The following is a 19,539-nucleotide window of genomic DNA, read 5'->3' as shown; positions in this document are numbered from 1 at the left end:
TGTTTTACAACCTGCGTGTAAACTATGAAATTGAACTGTATTTGAATCTATGCAGCATGTAGATGTGAATACATATTCTTATACTTTGTTCTTATACTTTCGAGTACAGGAGCAGGGAGGTACTACTGCAGTTGTACAAGGCCTTGGTGAGACCACACCTGGAGTATTGTGTGCAGTTTTGGTCCCCTAATCTGAGGAAAGACATCCTTGCCATAGAGGGAGTACAAAGAAGGTTCACCAGATTGATTCCTGGGATGGCAGGACTTTCATATGAAGAAAGACTGGATGAACTAGGCTTGTACTCGTTGGAATTTAGAAGATTGAGGGGAGATCTGATTGAAACGTATAAAATCCTAAAGGGATTGGACAGGCTAGATGCAGGAAGATTGTTTCCAATGTTGGGGAAGTCCAGAACGAGGGGTCACAGTTTGAGGATAAAGGGGAAGCCTTTTAGGACTGAGATTAGGAAAAACTTCTTCACACAGAGAGTGGTGAATCTGTGGAATTCTCTGCCACAGGAAACAGTTGAGGCCGGTTCATTGGCTATATTTAAGAGGGAGTTAGATATGGCCCTTGTGGCTACGGGGATCAGGGGGTATGGAGGGAAGGCTGGTGCAGGGTTCTGAGTTGGATGATCAGCCATGATCATAATAAATGGCGGTGCAGGCTCAAAGGGCCGAATGGCCTACTCCTGCACCTATTTTCTATGTTTCTATGTTCTTGCATGGGTTTCCTCCTTCTTCCTATGATGGCCTTGGGGATGATTTAATTCCACTTCAGTTTATGTGGGTCAGAGGTAGCTGAAGAGTCTTATGTGGAAAAGAGTTAAAGAGTCATACAGCATGGAACCAATCCATTTAGGCTAACCACTCCATAGCAACCTAGTTCTGTTCACTTGCAGTTGGCCAATATACCTCTTAACCTGGGGTTCCACAGACTCCTTGCTTAATGGTATTGATCCGTGGCATAAAAAGCATTCAGAATTCCTGATCTGATCCTAACTATCCATGTATATCCAAGGTTGTTAATGTACCTGCCTTTGGCATCTCACTCCATATACTGGCTATATTCCAAGTGTAAAAGTTGCCCTTCAGGTTCCTATTAAATCTCTCTCCTCTCATCTTAAAATTATGTTCTCAAGAACTTGGAAAAAGCTGATGTACATTCACCCTCTCTATGGCCCTCATGACTTAATACACTTATTAGATGATTCCTCAAACCACCAAGGCACCAATGAGTAAAATTCTTGGAAACACACCCAATGCTGGAGGAACTCGGCAGGTCAGGCAGCATCTGTGGAGAGGAATAAACAGTTGACGTTTCAGGCCGAGACGCTTCATCAGGATTGAAAAGGAACGGGGCTTCATTAATCTTCTCCATCAATTGGTCTCACATATCGCAGCTAGCTTGTGTTACTTCCTTGCCCCCCCCCACCTTCTTATTCTGGCTTCTGCCCCCTTCCTTTTCAGTCCTGATGAAGGGTCTCGGCTCAAAATGTCGACTGCTTATTCTGCTTCATAGATGCTGCCTGATCTACTGACTCCCTGCAGTATTTAGTGTGTGCTGCTCTGGATTTCCAGCCTTTGTGTTTATGGATGAAGTCCTAACCCGTCCAACCTCACCTCATAACTCAGTCCTGCGAGTCCTGGCAATGTCCTCTTAAATCTTTTTATGCAGACTCTGCCGCAAGCTGTGTTAGATAATGGGAGTGAGCGGGTGCAATGTCAAAGCATTGCCTCTGGACTTCCCTGTCAAAGAGGCTCAGAGTGCTTTGTGGCTTCCTATTGTGAATGTGCATGGGACAGAGATACCCATGTCAGCAGGGGACTTAAACTTTTTTAATGAAACCACATTAACATCCTTGAAGCATTTTTTTCTGTCCTGGCTGGCATCTTCTTGCAGGGCTCAAAGTAATATGCTTATGTATAAGGTTAGCTATGTGTACGGTATGATACAGCTTGGTTAAACTGCTTTAAGCGTAATCAGAGTCTTGATGCTGGGGAGAGGAAGCTGATGTTGGCTCATCCCTCCTGTCGATGAATTTGGATAACATCACAGAGATGTCACTGACGCCACTTCTCTAGTCATATAGTATTGATGATAATTGTAAAGTGTAGAGGACAACGAGGATCACTCGGCACTACAGCCATGCCTAGGAGATCCTAGACTTTGAACATTTATATTCTGTCAGCTAAAGGCTTTTGTTGGAGGAACTTATCAGGTCAGGCAGCATCTATGGAAAAGGACAAACAATTGATGTTTCATGCTGAGACCCTTCATCGGGACTGTAGTAGGGTCTTGGCCTGAAACGTCGACTATTCATTCATTTCAATAGATGCTGCCTGACCTGCTGAGTTCCTCCAGCATTTTGTGTGTGTGTGTGTGTGTGTGTGTGTGTGTGTGTGTGTTGCTTTGGATTTCCAGCATCTACAGGCTTTCTCATGTTTGTGATTGACATCTCAGAGCATGCTTTCTTCTTTTTAAGACAAAAACGAGGCCATGAATTTGGATTGGAAGTACTTCATCATATTTTATACCTCAGAAGTGACTTCACCTGCATCAAAGATCTTATTGTTTTTTTCATTTGTCGGGCGGCTTTTTCAGCTCACTGAAGTTGACTTCATGTTGTGGCAGATACTGTACTATGGAATGGAGTCAAAGATAGCGTGTCATTTGAGGAGATTGATGGTGTAGGCATCGTCTATCCATCCAGTTTTGGCTCTAAATATATTCAAGAGTCAGTGCCCCTCACTCTAACGTGAGCAGAAAGAACTGCACGAAGTAATCCGATCTGAATCTGAGCTCAAGGCCAGGCTAGAAACTAAACCTAGTTTGCCTGTCCACACAGGCCCTTCGAGCCTTCACCAATTTCAAATTCGTTCTCTGCTCTCTAATGATGAATTTTAACAGTATTCCCCACAAATGTGTTTCCTACTGATGAAAACTGGGTAACAGAAAAGTTAAGTTTGACCAACACCAACCAACCGAGATTTCCTTCAAAAGCATTCATTGGTTTGCACTTCGCTCTTCCTTTTCTTTGTATGTTCCTTAGCTCCTTATTTCTGTCTTTTTATTCTTAACTCTTTCTGATTTTCATTCTAGCGAAGTATTTTTTTTCTTTTCTCTTTGCTTATCCGTTTACAGGAGGTTAGGCCTGCCTTTCTTCCCCACCTGCAACTGCTCTCGAGAAGGAGTAGTGAACGAACGCCTTGAGCTGCTGTGACCGTTCTGGTGAACGTACTCCCATAGTGTCGTTACTTACGGACATAGACCAAACAATAATGATTGACTCCCGAGTAAGGACGTTGTGAAACTTGCAGGCGGTGCTGTCCCTGACTGCACGTGTCCTCCTTGGTGATAAAGCTTGTGGTTTGCGGAGCTGCTTTGGAAGAAGCTTCAGTGAATTGTTGTAAATAATATACATTGAATCCCATTTTTTTTGGTAATGAAGTCAGTAAATGTACCAAGTGCCGAGTAGCAAATAGCTTATTCCAATTCAATAAGCTACTTCAGATTCAGATGATCACATGAACATCAAATCTTACAGTGAGATGGATCATTTGTGTTAACAACCTGCACACCCTAGGATGTGTTGAGGGCTGCCCACAAGTGCCACTAGACATTCTGGTGCTGAAGTAACATGCTCACCACGCTCAACAGAGAAGCTCTGAACACAAGTGGCAAAGCAACAATGACACAACAAGCCCTGTTCCTTCCCCCCAACCACCCACCCGAGCACGTGCACATTCCGTTCAGCCCAGGGTAGGCCATCTTCTTTGGCCTCCAGCATCCTTGCTGGACGTTGCCAGCCTCATTGAATGTAGTTGGAAATGCACTCAACCAGGCAACCGGGGAGTATTCCACCTCATTCCTGACAAGCCTTGTAGGTGGGATCTCAAGGTGAATCATTTGCCGCAGGTACCCGGCCATTGTATTTACATGGTTGGTTCTGTTAAATTTCGGGCCAGTGGTGAATATGGGTGGTCAGAAAGAGGGGCAGTGGTGGTGATGGTACTGAGTATCCCTGCCGTATGGGAGGTGACCTTTGCCTGGCACTTGTGTGCAACAAATACTTCTTGCTGCTTGTCAACTAGCCCTGAACACTGACCAGGTCACTTACTGACGTGTGAGTGGAATTATGTTTTGTATCATTCTATTTACACTTCTCTTTCTCATACTTTACTGTCATCTACTGTATCCAGTGCTCCCTGTGTAGCCTCCTCTATATTAATGACACTCAAGACAGACTGGAGACTGCTTTATTGAGCGCATTCACTCAGTCCTCCACAAAAGGTGGGATTCCGCAGCAGCCACCATTTTTATTCTACTTTCCATTCCCTTTCCAACATGTCAGTCCATGGCCTCCTCTACTGCCATGATGAGGTCACTCTCAGAATGGAGGAGCAACACCTCATATACCACCTGCATAGCCTCCAATCTGATGGCAGGAACGTTGATTTCTCTAACTTCTGGTATTTCCCTCTTCCACCCACACCTCCGCTTCTCTCTTTTTCCATTCCCCATTCTGCATCCCCTCTTACCCCTTCCCTTCTTCTTACCAGCCCATCACCTCCCACTGGTGTCCCTCCTACTCCCTTCCTCCCGTGGGCCACTGTCCTCTCCTGTCACTTCCTTTCCAGTCTTGATGAAGGGTCTCCGCCTAACACGTTGACTGTTTATTCCTGTCCATAGATGATGTTCGACCTGCTGAGTTCCTCCAGCTTCTCATAATCTGCTCTGCTGTTTTTTGTTCCTTTTCCCTATCCCACTCCAACCATCACATTTCCTGCTTATTCATCCATTCCTTATCATTAATCCCTCTGTCCACCATTGCTGTTTTTTTTCTGTTTATCCATTCCTCTACTTTCACAATCCATACCCATTGCTGGCTACTCCATCATTCACGAGCCATCCTCCAACCTCTGGACATTGGACATTTCATCAACATAATCCTTCTTGTCAAAATGAGAGTAGAGTTGGCTCCAACAACAGAGCAATATTTAACACAGATGTCAATATCTGCAACTGCTTTGAAATAGTTGTTTATACCATAATGATTTTGCAATATTTATGACCAGCTGTTTGCTTAAAGTGCAAGCTATTGGTTAAAAGTCATTACTGATGGAGCAATACAGTCAGGAAGCTTTCACCAGCTTGGGCGGTGAATCTGTGGAATTCATTGCCGCAGGCAGCTCTGGAGGCCAATTCATTGGGTGTATTTAAAGCAGAGGCCATTAGGGTCTTGATTAGTAAAGGTATCAAAGGTTATGGGGAAAAGACAGGAAAACGGGTTTGCGAGAGGAAATAAATCAGGCAAGATCAAATGATGGATCAGTCTCGATGGGCTGAATGGCCTAATTCAGCTCCCGTGTCTTAATGGTCTTGTTCCAGGCTTATGGCATGGATTACTTACAAAAATAACAGAACTAGGGTGAGGACTAAGTCTCACAGCATTGTGGGAAAGTATTTACATGAATTGAGATTTTGAAAGGAGAGAATATGATACTTCTCTGTTCAATTATCTGCATGGTATTGGGAGACTTTCCTGAAACACCTATTCAAGAGTGATAGAATGAGAGAGAACTCCCACAGAATTTTATTCAGATTGACTGAGGAAACTATTAAGGAAAAGTACTTCATAAAACTTGTGGCTGACAAAGAAAACATAGGTAATTATGTATTCCCCTAAGTAGAAATCAGATTGACAGGAGTTAACATTCCCATTGATCTTTAATATGCCTATGGTTCTTACTGGATACAACTGAGTTGTCAACTTGTATATTCGGTGAGTTTAGAAACTCAATCCTACCGATGCACAAATGGCAGTTCTGTTAAATACTGAGGCTGTGAGTCTGCTTCGTGCCTGCGAGCTTCGTTATATGAACTTGAGACCGAGGCTTGGGGCCTACTCCGGCTACTCCGGGGATTCAGGCCTGTGGACTCAGATTGGTTTGGAATGCTGTTGCTTGTTTCTGTTGCTTCTGCACACACTATTTGCTTGCAATTACTGTTTGCATGATGTTGCATTTTCATTGCACAGTTGGTGTTCGACGGTCTTTTTATGGGTTATTTTATTCTTTCATTTTCTTATGGATATGATGTGTTATTTTAATTCTCTGCCATTGGGAGTTAGATAGTCTTTTTTCATATAATTGGGTTTGTTTTTAGGTTTTTTTGTTTCGTGGGGGCCTGTTAGGAGATGAATCTCAAGGTTCTATAATGTATACACATTGCTAATAAATTGTACTTTGAACTTTGAACCTTTGAACCTTTGTTGTTTGCATGATTTGTGTTTTTTTTCCCCTCTTTCACTGCACATTGGGTGTTGGTCTTTCTTTTTCCTATAATTGGGTTCTTTCAGGTTTCTTGCTCTGTGGCTGTCTGTGAGCAGGAAAGTCTCAAGGCTGTATAATTTATACATACTTTAATAACAAATGCACTATGAATCTTTGAAAACTTGGCCAGCAGCGAATGAAATGAAGTGCTTGCTTTCTGCTGGTTGCTCATGTGCTGGTATATCTTCCTGTAGTGGGTAGTGATGATTCACTTCCGGCTAAACTAGCTCCTCAGAGTTTACATTCCAGCTGCAAGGAAGGCATGTCTGCTCATTGTTGTTAGATGCTAGACTGAGCCACACACACTTTGTTGACTCATGAACCCCTCACTAAAGGACAGACGCTCACGAGATTCTGCAGACGCTGGGAATCTTGAGCAACCCACACAAAATGCTGGAAGAACTCAGCAGATCCAGCATCCGTGGAGGGAAATAAACAGTTGACATTTCGAGACAAGACCCTTCATGTGGACTGGGAGGAAAGGATAGTGCAGTAGCCAGAATAAGAAGTTGGGGGGGGGCAGGAGAGGAGTACAAGCTAGCAGGTAATAGGTGAGACCAAAGCTTATCACATCATCCCCTTTCCCCCTCACTTGGTCTCACCTATCACCTGCCAGCTTGTACCTATCCCTCTCCCTCCACCTTTCTATACTGGCCTTTGCCTCCTTTCTTTTCAGTCCCGATGAAGGGCCTCAGCCGGAAATGTTGACTGTGCATTTCCATCCATGGATGCTGCCTCTCTCACTGTGTTCCTCAGAACTTTGTGTGTGTTACTAAAGGTCAGATCTTACATTAAGAATTGATCCCAGTTGGCTTTATGAAAAAGCATCCCTGTGATTAAGTGATGTGGGAAATCAGGGAATTTCCACATGTTGGGCATTGTTTCTATTATCACTAATCAGTATTCCCTCTTTATTCTCCATGGACATCATCATTTGTTGTTGGCTAAGTAGGAAGATTTCTTCATGGACAGGACTGGTGCACAGCTATCTACTTCATATTCGATGACTCTGGGCTATGGACTACAAACATAGATGTCTTGAATTTAGAATATGAAAGGAAGAATACTATCCATTCATTGTGCATGCCGTTTCTCACAAACATCCTTTGGCTTTTTGAGCTGAAAATTATTATATTTTGAGATGCTTTTGAACATGGTGTGCTGTGGGTAACCCAACAATCACAAACATTACTCTTCTGTCAGAACAGAGGAGCATTCTGCCATGCAGAGTTATTCCGTTGCTAGGCTGGGCTTGTATTGCTTTAAGCTTAGAACAGAAGAAAATAAGGATCATCACAAGGAGTGGGTTCATTGGCTGCTCCACCAATCAATAAGATCATGGTCGCTCTTTTACCTCACTGCCACTTTCCTACACTAACCTCAAATCCCTTGATTCCCTTAATAACTAAAAAGCTATTGATCTGCCATGAAGGTTCTCAGCAATTGAGCCTCTGCATCCTTATTGGGTAAAGAATTCAAAAGATGTACTGCCCTCTGGATGAAGAAAATTCTTCTCTTCTCTGCACTGAATGGCTGAATCCTGATGCTGAGACTGTGACCTTAGGTTCTGGAGACTCCAGCCTGTGAAAACGAACTCCATACATTCATCCAGTCAAGTCCCATCAGAATTGTATGTATTTCAGTTAGATCACCTCTCACTCTTCCACATTATGGAGAGTTTAAGCCCTGTTTGCATAATGCTTCCATGTATAGCAAACTTTTTTTTTGTCAGAAATCAGTCTAGTTAACTTATGCTGCAATCCCTCTATTGCAAGGACATATTTCCCTCAGCAGGGACATTGAATCTGTACACATCATCGCACATGTAGTTTTGCAGGGATCACTGCAGGAATTGCCACCCCGCCCCCCAGCAATTTGTATGTGTCACTCCCCACATGTAAGTTAAGTGAAAGGAATTTCTCTACAATGGCAGTTGTCTCTTTCAACACCAATACTTTGCAAATGTTCACCATGTAAAAAGTACTTTTCATTTATATGTTTCTGTCAAAGTGTATGACATCACATATTTCCACATCAGCCATTTCTCTGCCCATTCACTCAGCCTATCTACTTACCCTTAAAATCACCTTTCACCTTTTTCACAGCTCACAAGTTCACCAGCTTTGTATCTTCAGCAATCTTAGGTATACTTCTCTCAATATATTCTAACAGATATAAAATAGATTTACTCCCCTCATCTAAATCACTGATGTAGGCTACCCAGTCTAACTTACATTGGGTGAAGGAATAGATGCTATTCCAGCAGGCAAAAAGAATCTGGAGCTTGTTTTTTGGGCAAAAGTCATTTAAGGAGCTGCAAATAATTGTGGCTTTGATAGATTCATTTTCTGAAATATCTGTTTTGGCATCTTTATAACTTATTTGAAGGGTAACGCCAAAATTGGCACCTGGAACTTGATGGACAGGAAGTACGTTCTCAGTGAACTGAGACAGATTTTTGATCTGATTTTCACTCGGTTCCTCAAAACAAATTGGCACGTGGGGCACGAGAGGGGGTGAAACCTGCCTGTACCTGCTTCTGAGAAAACATCAACCATTATCTCCACATGGGTGGCCACTGTTGGCATCTGTGAGTTTAAGGAGGTGCGAGCTGACTTTATTTTTATTTAGGGATACAGTGCGGAATAGGCTCTTGCGGCAACCCATCTGTTTAATCCGAGTCCGATCATGGAACAATTTACAATGACCAATTAATCTACTACCCCATACATCCTTGGACTGTGGTAGAAAACTGGAGCACCCGAGGAGACCCACATGGTCATGGAGAGAACACACAAACTCCTTACAGAAGGCACCGGGATCGAACTCCAAACTCCAAGGCCCTGAGCTGTAATAGCGTCACACTAAAGCTACGTCCACACTAGACCGGATAATTTTGAAAACACTGGTTTCACGTAAAAACGATAGGCGTCCACACCAGGCATTTTTGAAAATACCTCCGTCCACATTATAATGGGTATTTGGGCGAATCTCCTCCTACTGGGCATGAGCAGGACACATCTACAGAAAACACGCGAAGAGGGAACGGTATACTTGGTGCGCGTTTGTCCAGTTACAGAATAGAAAAACTTAAAAGGAAATTGCCAAATGACAGACAGCTGTTGGCTCTTGCATAGGAGGACTTAAAACTAAAAAACCAAATACTGGAGCGTATGGAGGCAACCGACAGGGAGTTCACGGACAGTATGACCCGGCTGACGACGAACATTGAAAAACCGACTAACTCTGTTGCAGAGGGATTTGCAATGATGAGGAATATGATGGCTCTCCCCCAGTACTTTTTACCACCACAATACCAGCCTCACAGCCACTACAATAGCTACACATACGGACACACAGACCCCCGGGCGGCCCCACCAACATCTTCCCCACTCCCACAGAGGGGTCACCCTGGAAACATTTCCTACAGCCATAGTCTCTTCACTGATGAAAGGGGCGACAGGTTTTTTAAAACCTCCAGTTTCTCCCGTACACACTACAACGCCCAACCGGCGTTTTCAGATTTAAACACTCTGGAGAGTGCTTCTGAAAAGCTCCGTTTTCGGGGGAGGAAAACGCCGTGTCAGTGTGGACGGAGGGTCAAAATGAAGAGAAAAAGCTTTGGTTACGGATTTATCCGGTCCAGTGTGGACGTAGCCTAACTGGTACACTGCCTTGGCACCTTCTGCCACTGTGGCGCAACCCCCTCTCCCACCCCCCCATGCATGATTACTGAAGCTCTCACAACCATTTGGCACCAGGAACCTAAGGGCAATTTCTCCCATCAGACTTCAACCAATGCGCTACCGGTGACACACATGACAAATTCAACTCTCTTCCTGTACGATCTTTGGTAGGCGTCCTACAAGAAGCCGGCAGGCAGTAAAGGCCTACAGTTTGATGTACTTTTAAACTTCTTACTGGATGAGATATTTGACAGATGCCTAGAATGAAGGTGAGGTAGCATCTCTGGGCTTTGCACCAAACTGGCTGGCCAAAGATAGCCCAGTTAGAATAGGAAGTGGTGACTGTGTGATATCAAGAAGTCTGGGTCTCACAAGGAAGAGATGTTTGGAAAAGTGGATGTGGATTGGATCCATACCATTGTCCTTCAGGGATCCTCTGCTGCATGGCCAGGCCTATGGGAATGCAATGCAAGTACATTTTTGTCTGCCTAATTCATCATTTTGTTCCCAAGCTGCAACAAGCATTCCTACTCTAACTCTTCTCTGGGCAGTGTATAACGGCTCCCACTATAGCCTTTCTGTCAACCCAGAGGACCTTAAAAGTCTCTGCTGGTCAGTCTGTTAGATAAATATTAGGAAATGAAGTTCCTGGAATAGAAGACGAGCACAAATCAATCCCAAGAGAGCAAGACAAACTACTAGAGGAACTGAGAGGAGAGAGGAGATCTTCATTCTCCACTCTGAAGCCCTGGTGCAGGGTCTCGACCCGAAATTGGTGCTTCACCTGCTCACTTCCTCCAGAGTTTATTGTCGCTCCAGATTCCGGCATTTGCAATCTCTTTGAGTCTCCGAGAACACATCCAGATTTGGCAGTAGGTGGAAGTCTGGCCTGTATAAAAATTGCAATGAAAAAGATAAGAATATCTGACAAATTTCTCCCTTGACTGAGAACCAGATGTTTAGATCTGAAGTTGATCTGTATCAAGCCAGACTATATACTGATGAGAGGCTTTTTTTTTCTACTTGTTTCTGACTTGGAGATTGTCTAGAAGAACACCTGAGATCTGGCACCTGTGTAAACCGTCTGGGCCATCAATCAGTGCATTCCCCTCCTCATCTGTGACACCCGCCTGTCTGTTTGATTTCAGGCAACGGGGGAAAGGGGTGTGGTGGGGTGGTGTCATGCAAGACTGCAGTGATGTGAGTTATGATTTAGCTTTTATCATGTCCTGATACAAAAATTAGGACAAATGCTTCCTTTTAAATTTGAAACCGTCAGATAGGTACCTGGTGCAAACTCTTTTCAGACAAGTTCACAGGTGTCGAGCCATCCTTCCTGGGGCGAAGTGAGAGAATCAAAGGGTTTGAAGGGGGATAAAAAAAGGGAACTAATATTTCAGGAAAATCTTGACTTGAAGTTCTAACCCTGCAACACAAATGATCAAGACGTTATTTCCTTTTCCTTTGAAGTAAGACCAAATGTTTTCCTGTGTCCTGCAGGACATAGACAGAAGCTGGAAGAGCAGAGTAAGAGTGCGGGCCTGGCCTTCTCAGAACGGCTCAGTGAATTAGAGCAGCTACGTCGCTCGGCCATGAGGCTCAGTCCTCATCACCCCACTACCGCTCCCAACCCACGGCCCTCACTGAACCCCACAGCCGCCTTTAACCCTCAGGCACAGGCCCAAATTCAAGGTAGGTACATGACAGCTATGCAGAAAGAGGCACGGCAAGCCTAGCATCTCTACTAATTTCTTTTGAGTACAATGTTGAACTATTCTTTTTTTTAAAAAAGTAGTTTTGCAATCTGTTACAGTATCTACAGCTTTTTTTTATGTAAGTTGACTTAGACTGTGCCATTTCTAAACAGAGATGATTCTGTTGTTTTCAAATAAGAATATTCTTAAAGTTGTTTAATCCCTCAATCATATCAAGGCAACATCTGCCAGTGGAAACATGATAACACATGTCCTTGTGGTGGGAAGACTGATGGACGCAGTTCCACAACCTGAATTCACTTCATGACACATATAAAGCATTAGGTTCATTGTCCAACATCCAGTCTCACATAGATATATATAATTTAGCCTTCAGCAAAAGATTAGGCACCTGTGTCAAAAAGGGGAAAACACATTGTGGAGGACGGTGATAGTTTTGCAATCTATTCAAAGCCAGCATTTATTTTTCAACTTAAAACCATTTATCGTTCAAGTCTAGTCAAACCATTGTTTTTATTATTCTAATAACATAGTGTGGAGTAAGTACAGGACAAAGCCCACATGCAAAATAGTCTTTGATTGATACATGCTCAGGCAAATGAACCCTGCACTAAATGACAGCCCTTTGTTTCTCCTAATCCGCTGAAGTGAAAGCACCTGTTCATTCAGTAAGTCACCCAAACAAGTTGTTACCTGGTTCTGGCCCGGTTGTCACCACATCACACAAGCGGGCAGATGAAAGGTCACCTTTGTTCCGATTCCACACAAACACTTTCTTTTCATCACAATTATGTGACTTAATATGATACCTCATTTTGATGGGCTAAAGTGGGCACCTTCCAATGAAGCCTTCGTCACATTGCTCAGGCTGCTTACTCGTTCAGTTTATCGACACTCCCATACAAAGCAAGCATGTGGCTTCTTGTCAATGTAGACTTCATGGGTACAGACTCAGCTTTCACATCAAGCTGAGGTTCGTTGAGTTGTTCTAGAGCAGACAAAGAAAATGGTTAATTGCACTAGTTATCGGTGAAGCTTTGCACCTGTACCTGTCCTTCTGGAATATTTCTTTTCTTATGGTAATGAGGATAGAGTGAGTGAGCTAGGGCTTTTCTCTTTGGAGCAAAGGAGGATGAGAGGTGACTTGATAAACGTGCACAAGGTGAAACAGAGAGTGGCGGGTACACGGAATAATGGTGGAGGCAGAGGCATTAGGGGCATTTAAGAAACTCTTGGATAGGCATATAGATGATAGAAAAATGGAGAGCTGTGTGGGAAGGGAAGGATTAGATTGATCTTAGAGTAGGTCAAAAGTTCAGCACAACATATTGGGCTGAAGGGCCTGTACTGTGCTGTAATGTATGTGTTCTATCTCAGCCACCTTGACTCCACTCACTTCAAGTCTCCTTCAGTCCTTATTCATGAGCTGGTTCACCATTTTTTTGCTGTTCCCTATCTCTGTTGTATAGTTTCTGCTTTCCCAATGCTGTATTTGTATCTGCACCCATCCCTTTCTAACCGTATAACTCAGCCTTATGAATAGTTGCGCCTACTCCCATGTCTCTCCCAGCTTAATGACCGTATAATTTTGGTCCGACTCATCCATGTAATCTTTCTAAATTACAGACAGGTAATTACTTGCACAAACAGTCTCTGTGTCAGAGACTACTTCAGGGTTTCCCAACCTTTTTTTATGCCACAGACTAATACCATTAAACAAGTGAACTATGGACCCAGGTTAGGACCCTCTCGACTACTTTAACGAAGAGGTTTTCACACATCATCTCAGCTCTGCACCATCTCCTAATATGGCTACACAATTGAAAATCTTTTTCACAGTAACTAAGACAACAGCATCTGAGTAGTATACATACTAACAACTCAGTTACATAACCAGCTTCCCTTCTCATGCCTTAGATTAACGTTTAGAAAAATTCTGAGATAGGTTTGTTCAATACCACAGTAACGAGGATAGCTGAAACCATCCCTTCTTCATTTGGATATAATTCCTGACCCGACTCTGCAGAGAGTGAAGTCACCCATTTGATTAATCCACACAAAATGTTGGAGGAACTCAGCAGCCCAGCAGCATCTAAGGAAAAGAGTACAGTCAACGCTTCAGGTCCAGATCCTTCATCAGGACTGATGAAGAGTTTCAGCCTTAAATGTCGTCTGTTCGTTCCACTCTGCAGTTGCTGCCTGACTTGCTGAAATCCGCCAGCATTTTGTGTGCATTTCTCAAGATTTCCAGCATCTGCAGATCCTCTTGCGTTCATGTGTTCAGATCCATTGTATTTATTGCAGTGTCTTCCAATCTGCACAATCTACTACCTCCTTTATTTTGAATCATCTTTTTGCTCTCGGGTGTAACTCCTGTTCCAAGAAAAATACTTGCTTCTCCTGTCATGTTTTTGTATAGCCTGGTCTTACATTCCTAGTCTGCAATATTTCATACTGGAAATGCACCTTCAGCATGGCATTAATCTAACTTTGGTCCAGTCAATTCTGAAGGAATGGGATTACAGTACTTAAGTAAAGTTAGTGTGCCATTCATCTCCACAGATCAGGAACTGGGAGTGTTAGTGTTTGCTAATTAAGACAAGATGTTCAAAACTGACTTTTTCATCCATATTTATCTTGTCAGTGTATATCATAGGAGATGGTTATTTGGGCAGAGGCTCAAAAGCCAGATCAAATCATAAACTAGCCAGATATTGCACTTTTAGGAGAGGAGGGAAAACTTGGAAATAACTTATTTATTTTAATTTCAATAAAAATAATGTTCACGCCGTTCTTTTTACTTGTCCAAACCAATGTGTTTTGAGTTTCATAAAATATTTTAAAAATGTCTTCATAAAATCATTCAGATTTTATCTGCATGGATTATTTACTGTTTGAAATGGAAAAATAGTTTCTGAAGCACTGGAGTGACTTCAAATTGGATAATTTAAATCATATGTAAAAAGACAAATGGAAACAGATTTATTATCAAACTGCTATTGTAGTTTTATGAATGGACTTTCAATAGTGAGCAAAACCAATGGATACTTCCACAAGTCATACACTTGTTGATTAAGAATAATCACATTACAACTTCAGAATGACAGAAAATCCATGTGTAACAGTATTTGTCTTTTGGAGAGTTTTCATAGCAGTGTGTATAATCACACTGTATCTTAATGCTTCCTGCAAAGCTGTGTATTATTTTTTTAGAGAGATTTTCCATGATGTTCCCTATCATGGAAAAGGATAGAATCAAAGAGGACAGGAAAATTTTTAATTGGGGAAAGGCAAGTTATGAGGCTATAAGGCTAGAACTTGAGGGTGTGAATTGGGATGATGTTTTTGCAGGGAAATGTACTATGGACATGTGGTCGATGTTTAGAGATCTCTTGCGGGATGTAAGAGATAAATTTGTCCCGGTGAGGAAGATAAAGAATGGTAGGGTGAAGGAACCATCGGTGACAAGTGAGGTGGAAAATCTAGTCAGGAGGAAGAAGGCAGCATACATGAGGTTTAGGAAGCAAGGATCAGCTGGGTCTATTGAGGAATATAGGGAAGCAAGAAAGGACCTTAAGAAGGGGCTGAGAAGTGCGAGAAGGGGGCATGAGAAGGCCTTGGCGAGTAGGATAAAGGAAAACCCCAAGGCATTCTTCAATTATGTGAAGAAAAAAAGAATGACAGGAGTGAAGGTAGGACAGATTAGAGATAAAGGTGGGAAGATGTGCCTGGAGGCTGTGGAAGTGAGCGAAGTCCTCAATGAATACTTCTCTTCGGTATTCACCAATGAGAGGGAACTTAATGATGGTGAGGACAATATGAGTGAGGTTGACGTTCTGGAGTATGCTGATATTAAGGGAGAGGAGGTGTTGGAGTTGTGAAAATACATTAGGACAGATAAGTCCCCGGGGCCTGACAGAATATTCCCCAGGCTGCTCCACGAGGCGAGAGAAGAGATTTGTTGAGCCTCTGGCTAGGATCTTTATGTCCTCGTTGTCCACGGGAATGGTACCGGAGGATTGGAGGGAGGCGAATGTTGTTCCCTTGTTCAAAAAAGGTAGTAGGGATAGTCCGGGTAATTATAGACCAGTAAGCTTACGTCTGTGGTGGGAAAGCTGTTGGAAAAGATTCTTAGAGATAGGATCTATAGGCATTTAGAGAATCATGGTCCGATCAGGGACAGTCAGCATGGCTTTGTGAAGGGCAGATCGTGTCTAGCAAGCCTGATAGAGTTCTTTGAGGAGGTGACCAGGCATATAGATGAGGGTAGTGCAGTGGATGTGATCTATATGCATTTTAGTAAGGCATTTGACAAGGTTCCACACGGTAGGCTTATTCAGAAAGTTAGAAGGCATGGGATCCAGGGAAGTTTGGCCAGGTGGATTCAGAATTGGCTTGCCTGCAGAAGGCAGAGGGTGGTGGTGGAGGGAGTATATTCAGATTGGAGGATTGTGACTAGTGTTGTCCCACAAGGATCTGTTCTGGGACCTCTACTTTTCGTGATTTTTATTAACGACCTGGATGTGGGGGTAGAAGGGTGGGTTGGCAAGTTTGCAGACGACACAAAGGTTGGTGGTGTTGTAGATAGTGTAGAGGATTGTCAAAGATTGCAGAGAGACATTGATAGGATGCAGCAGTGGGCTGAGAAGTGGCAGATGGAGTTCAACCCGGAGAAGTGTGAGGTGGTACACTTTGGAAGGACAAACTCCAAGGCAGAGTACAAAGTAAATGGCAGGATACTTGGTAGTGTGGAGGAGCAGAGGGATCTCGGGGTACATGTCCACAGATCCCTGAAAGTTGCCTCACAGGTGGATAGGATAGTTAAGAAAGCTTATGGGGTGTTAGCTTTCATAAGTCGAGGCATAGAGTTTAAGAGTCGCGATGTAATGATGCAGCTCTATTAAACTCTGGTTAGGCCACACTTGGAGTATTGTGTCCAGTTCTGGTCACCTCACTATAGGAAGGATGTGGAAGCATTGGAAAGGGTACAGAGGAGATTTACCAGGATGCTGCCTGGTTTAGAAAGTATGCATTATGATCAGAGATTAAGGGAGCTAGGGCTTTACTCTTTGGAGAGAAGGAGGATGAGAGGAGACATGATAGAGGTGTACAAGATAATAAGACGAATAGATAGAGTGGATAGCCAGCGCCTCTTCCCCAGGGCACCACTGCTCAATACAAGAGGACATGGCTTTAAGGTAAGGGGTGGGAAGTTCAAGGGGGATATTAGAGGAAGGTTTTTTACTCAGAGAGTGGTTGGTGCGTGGAATGCACTGCCTGAGTCAGTGGTGGAGGCAGATACACTGGTGAAGTTTAAGAGACTACTAGACAGGTATATGGAGGAATCTAAGGTGGGGGCTTATATGGGAGGCAGGGTTTGAGGGTCAGCACAACATTGTGGGCTGAAGGGCCTGTACTGTGCTGTACTATTCTATGTTCTATGTTCTATGTTCTATAAGGATAGGGGGCTGTATCTGGACGCATGCTGCCTTCTGAAATAGTTATCTGCTGATTTATTTTCTCCCATTATCCCTCGAAATAGATGGCCTTTGACAGGGTGTGGTCCTTTGGTTCTGACTGTCTTCGGGGACCACTTCCAAGTGCCATTTCTCAAACATAAGCGAAGGTTGGCGGGCTGTTTTTTCGCAGAGGACATGATAGCCAAGCCTAATCCTGTCCACACATATGTTCCCCAGAAGAAGTTTGGACTGTAGCCTGGACTGGGAAAATACTTTTATTTTTAAAGCTTGCCAGCACAAGAACATTGAGACTACAGTGTGGCACCATCCCACTCTCCCCTGCCCAGTCCGTTCAGTATATCAGTACTTCATATGACATTAAGGGAAGCAGAGGAAATGGGAATTGAGTGCGAATGTGGACAAGTTGATCACCAGTCCAGGCACTGCTTGCTTCAAACAACATATGGCCAACTCCTCCTTTGAGTTTGATGTTCCTGTTTTTGATTTTTAATCCAAAAGCAACACTTAACCCAAATAAAAATTGTTTGCCTTTGTCTGCACTACATACATAAAGGAGTAATGTATGTATTTGGAGGACTGCTTCTGCAATTCAGCTGCTGGCGGCAGTGGAACCACAGTTCGGAAATATGGTCCAATGCACAGGAGCAAGGTTTCAAATTTCTACCCCTTAATATTTCAGATCAGGGGTTTTGAAAGCCTTACGCTAGGATTTTTATCAATGCCATTTACTATTGCGCTTTGGAGGGCATTCACATAACTTGGAAGGCAGAGTAAAACCAAACAGACATTTGTCTGATTTTTACAGATAGTCTGCAGACGTTAACCCAAAAACTGGCTGTTGACTGATCCGGCCTCTGTCTGGTGTGTGTGTGTGTGAGAAAGTGAGAGAGATGAGCTTTGAATTGCTGCAGCAACAGCGCCGGATGGCTGGTACATGTTTTTGCTCAGAGATTTGGCTGAGATCCACGGCTTGGCTCTGAATCAACTCAAACCTAACACCTGTCTGAGACAATGAGCAGATTGTTAGCTGCCTGTGTCATCGGGGTCATAGTTGGAAGCCAAAGTAAAAGGGGATTCAAAAGAAGATTTTTAAGGTAGCTGGCAATACATTTTGAGGTAAACTTTGTAACACTGCATCATATTCAGCATGGAATTTGACATGGAGGAAGCCTGTTCTGACCTAGAAAACCTTTGTGGTGTCCTCTGGGCACCATTGTTGAATGGTCTGAATGTTGGCAGGCTTCCTTAACTCCAGAAGTTGGTTCTTTGGCCGCTCACTACCGTAGCTTATTGACATGCACAAGGAGGTTGCCAAGCATTTCAGAGTTTTTCCTCTGCATATATGGCAGTCCAGGGTGTTTCTGGGAAATGTCACAAGTACAAGATTGCCATGTGACCTGACCACAATACACTCAGGTTGTTGACTGTCAACCGCAGGACGTCTCCGCTGGGGATTCCCCTCAAGATACGTCTGACTTGTCTTCCATGCTGGTCAGGGAATTGGGCATGGTAGTGCCTGTGCCTCAGGCAATGGTTTAGGGATTTCTTTGCTGTTACTAAATAACCTTTTGGGTTTACCGCAGTCTCTCATTAAAATACTAGGTGTTGTTAAATTACCCTTGAAGGAACTTTAACCACAAATTAAGATTAAAATATTTCTAATATTTCCTGGAAATTGTATCCAGGAGGACCAAAGATGCCAGAAGGAGATCAATTTGCCTGCCACACAGTCTATGAATGGACAATATTTGACTTGTAGGCAGACAGCTTCCCTTATTTCATGCACACGCTGATACTGGATGGTATTGACCGGGCTATCTGTCTATGTGTTCATGGTTATTTGCCGTCCTGGCAAATAACCTAGTGCCTGTTGGAAAAGTGAGGAAGTAAGGCACAGACGGGAGCCATTCAATTCACATTAGGGCTTTGGACATCAGAACCTCTTGCTGCCACTCTCCATTCTTCTTTCCTCTGCAATCACTCAGTTCGTATATGATGTGGTCCTAAGTGGCTGTATGTTGGTGGGTCTACGCGTGGTTGTACAGGCCAATCCAGGATGCAAATATTCTGCTGCAGTAAGTGGTGGCTGAGGTTCATGGTTGGGTCTTTTGGTTATTCAGTGTGTCTTTGCCACTTGTTCTCTGCGGCACATTGGAGGTCGTTCTCATGTAGCATAGCTCCCTCCTGGTGTATCTATTGAGTGCAATGTCCTCCCAGATTTTAGACGTGTGCACTGCAGAGATCCCATAATCTCATACTGGGGCAAAAAAAAGTTCTACTTCACTCTAGATCACATGATCTGGGTAAGCTGAAGAGGCCGATA

At 43.5% G+C, this 19,539-nt stretch overlaps 1 protein-coding gene across 5 annotated transcripts in view; it reads left to right on the top strand.

Annotated features, from left to right (window-relative positions):
- runx1 (RUNX family transcription factor 1) overlaps nt 1-19,539 on the top strand; it is a 234,243-nt gene that overhangs the window by 202,122 nt on the left and 12,582 nt on the right. For 3 of the 5 annotated variants that reach the window (XM_072260045.1, XM_072260044.1, XM_072260046.1), the window contains exon 6: nt 11,522-11,713. The exons of the other annotated variants lie outside the window; for them this stretch is intronic. In XM_072260045.1, coding sequence (XP_072116146.1) covers nt 11,522-11,713 — 192 coding nt within the window. The remainder of the gene's footprint in view (nt 1-11,521; nt 11,714-19,539) is intronic. 5 annotated transcript variants of the gene reach the window in all.

This window comes from Mobula birostris, chromosome 6 (assembly GCF_030028105.1).
Source record: "Mobula birostris isolate sMobBir1 chromosome 6, sMobBir1.hap1, whole genome shotgun sequence".
Classification (NCBI taxonomy): Eukaryota; Metazoa; Chordata; class Chondrichthyes; order Myliobatiformes; family Myliobatidae; genus Mobula; species Mobula birostris.
This window is presented reverse-complemented; position numbering and strand designations above follow the sequence as displayed.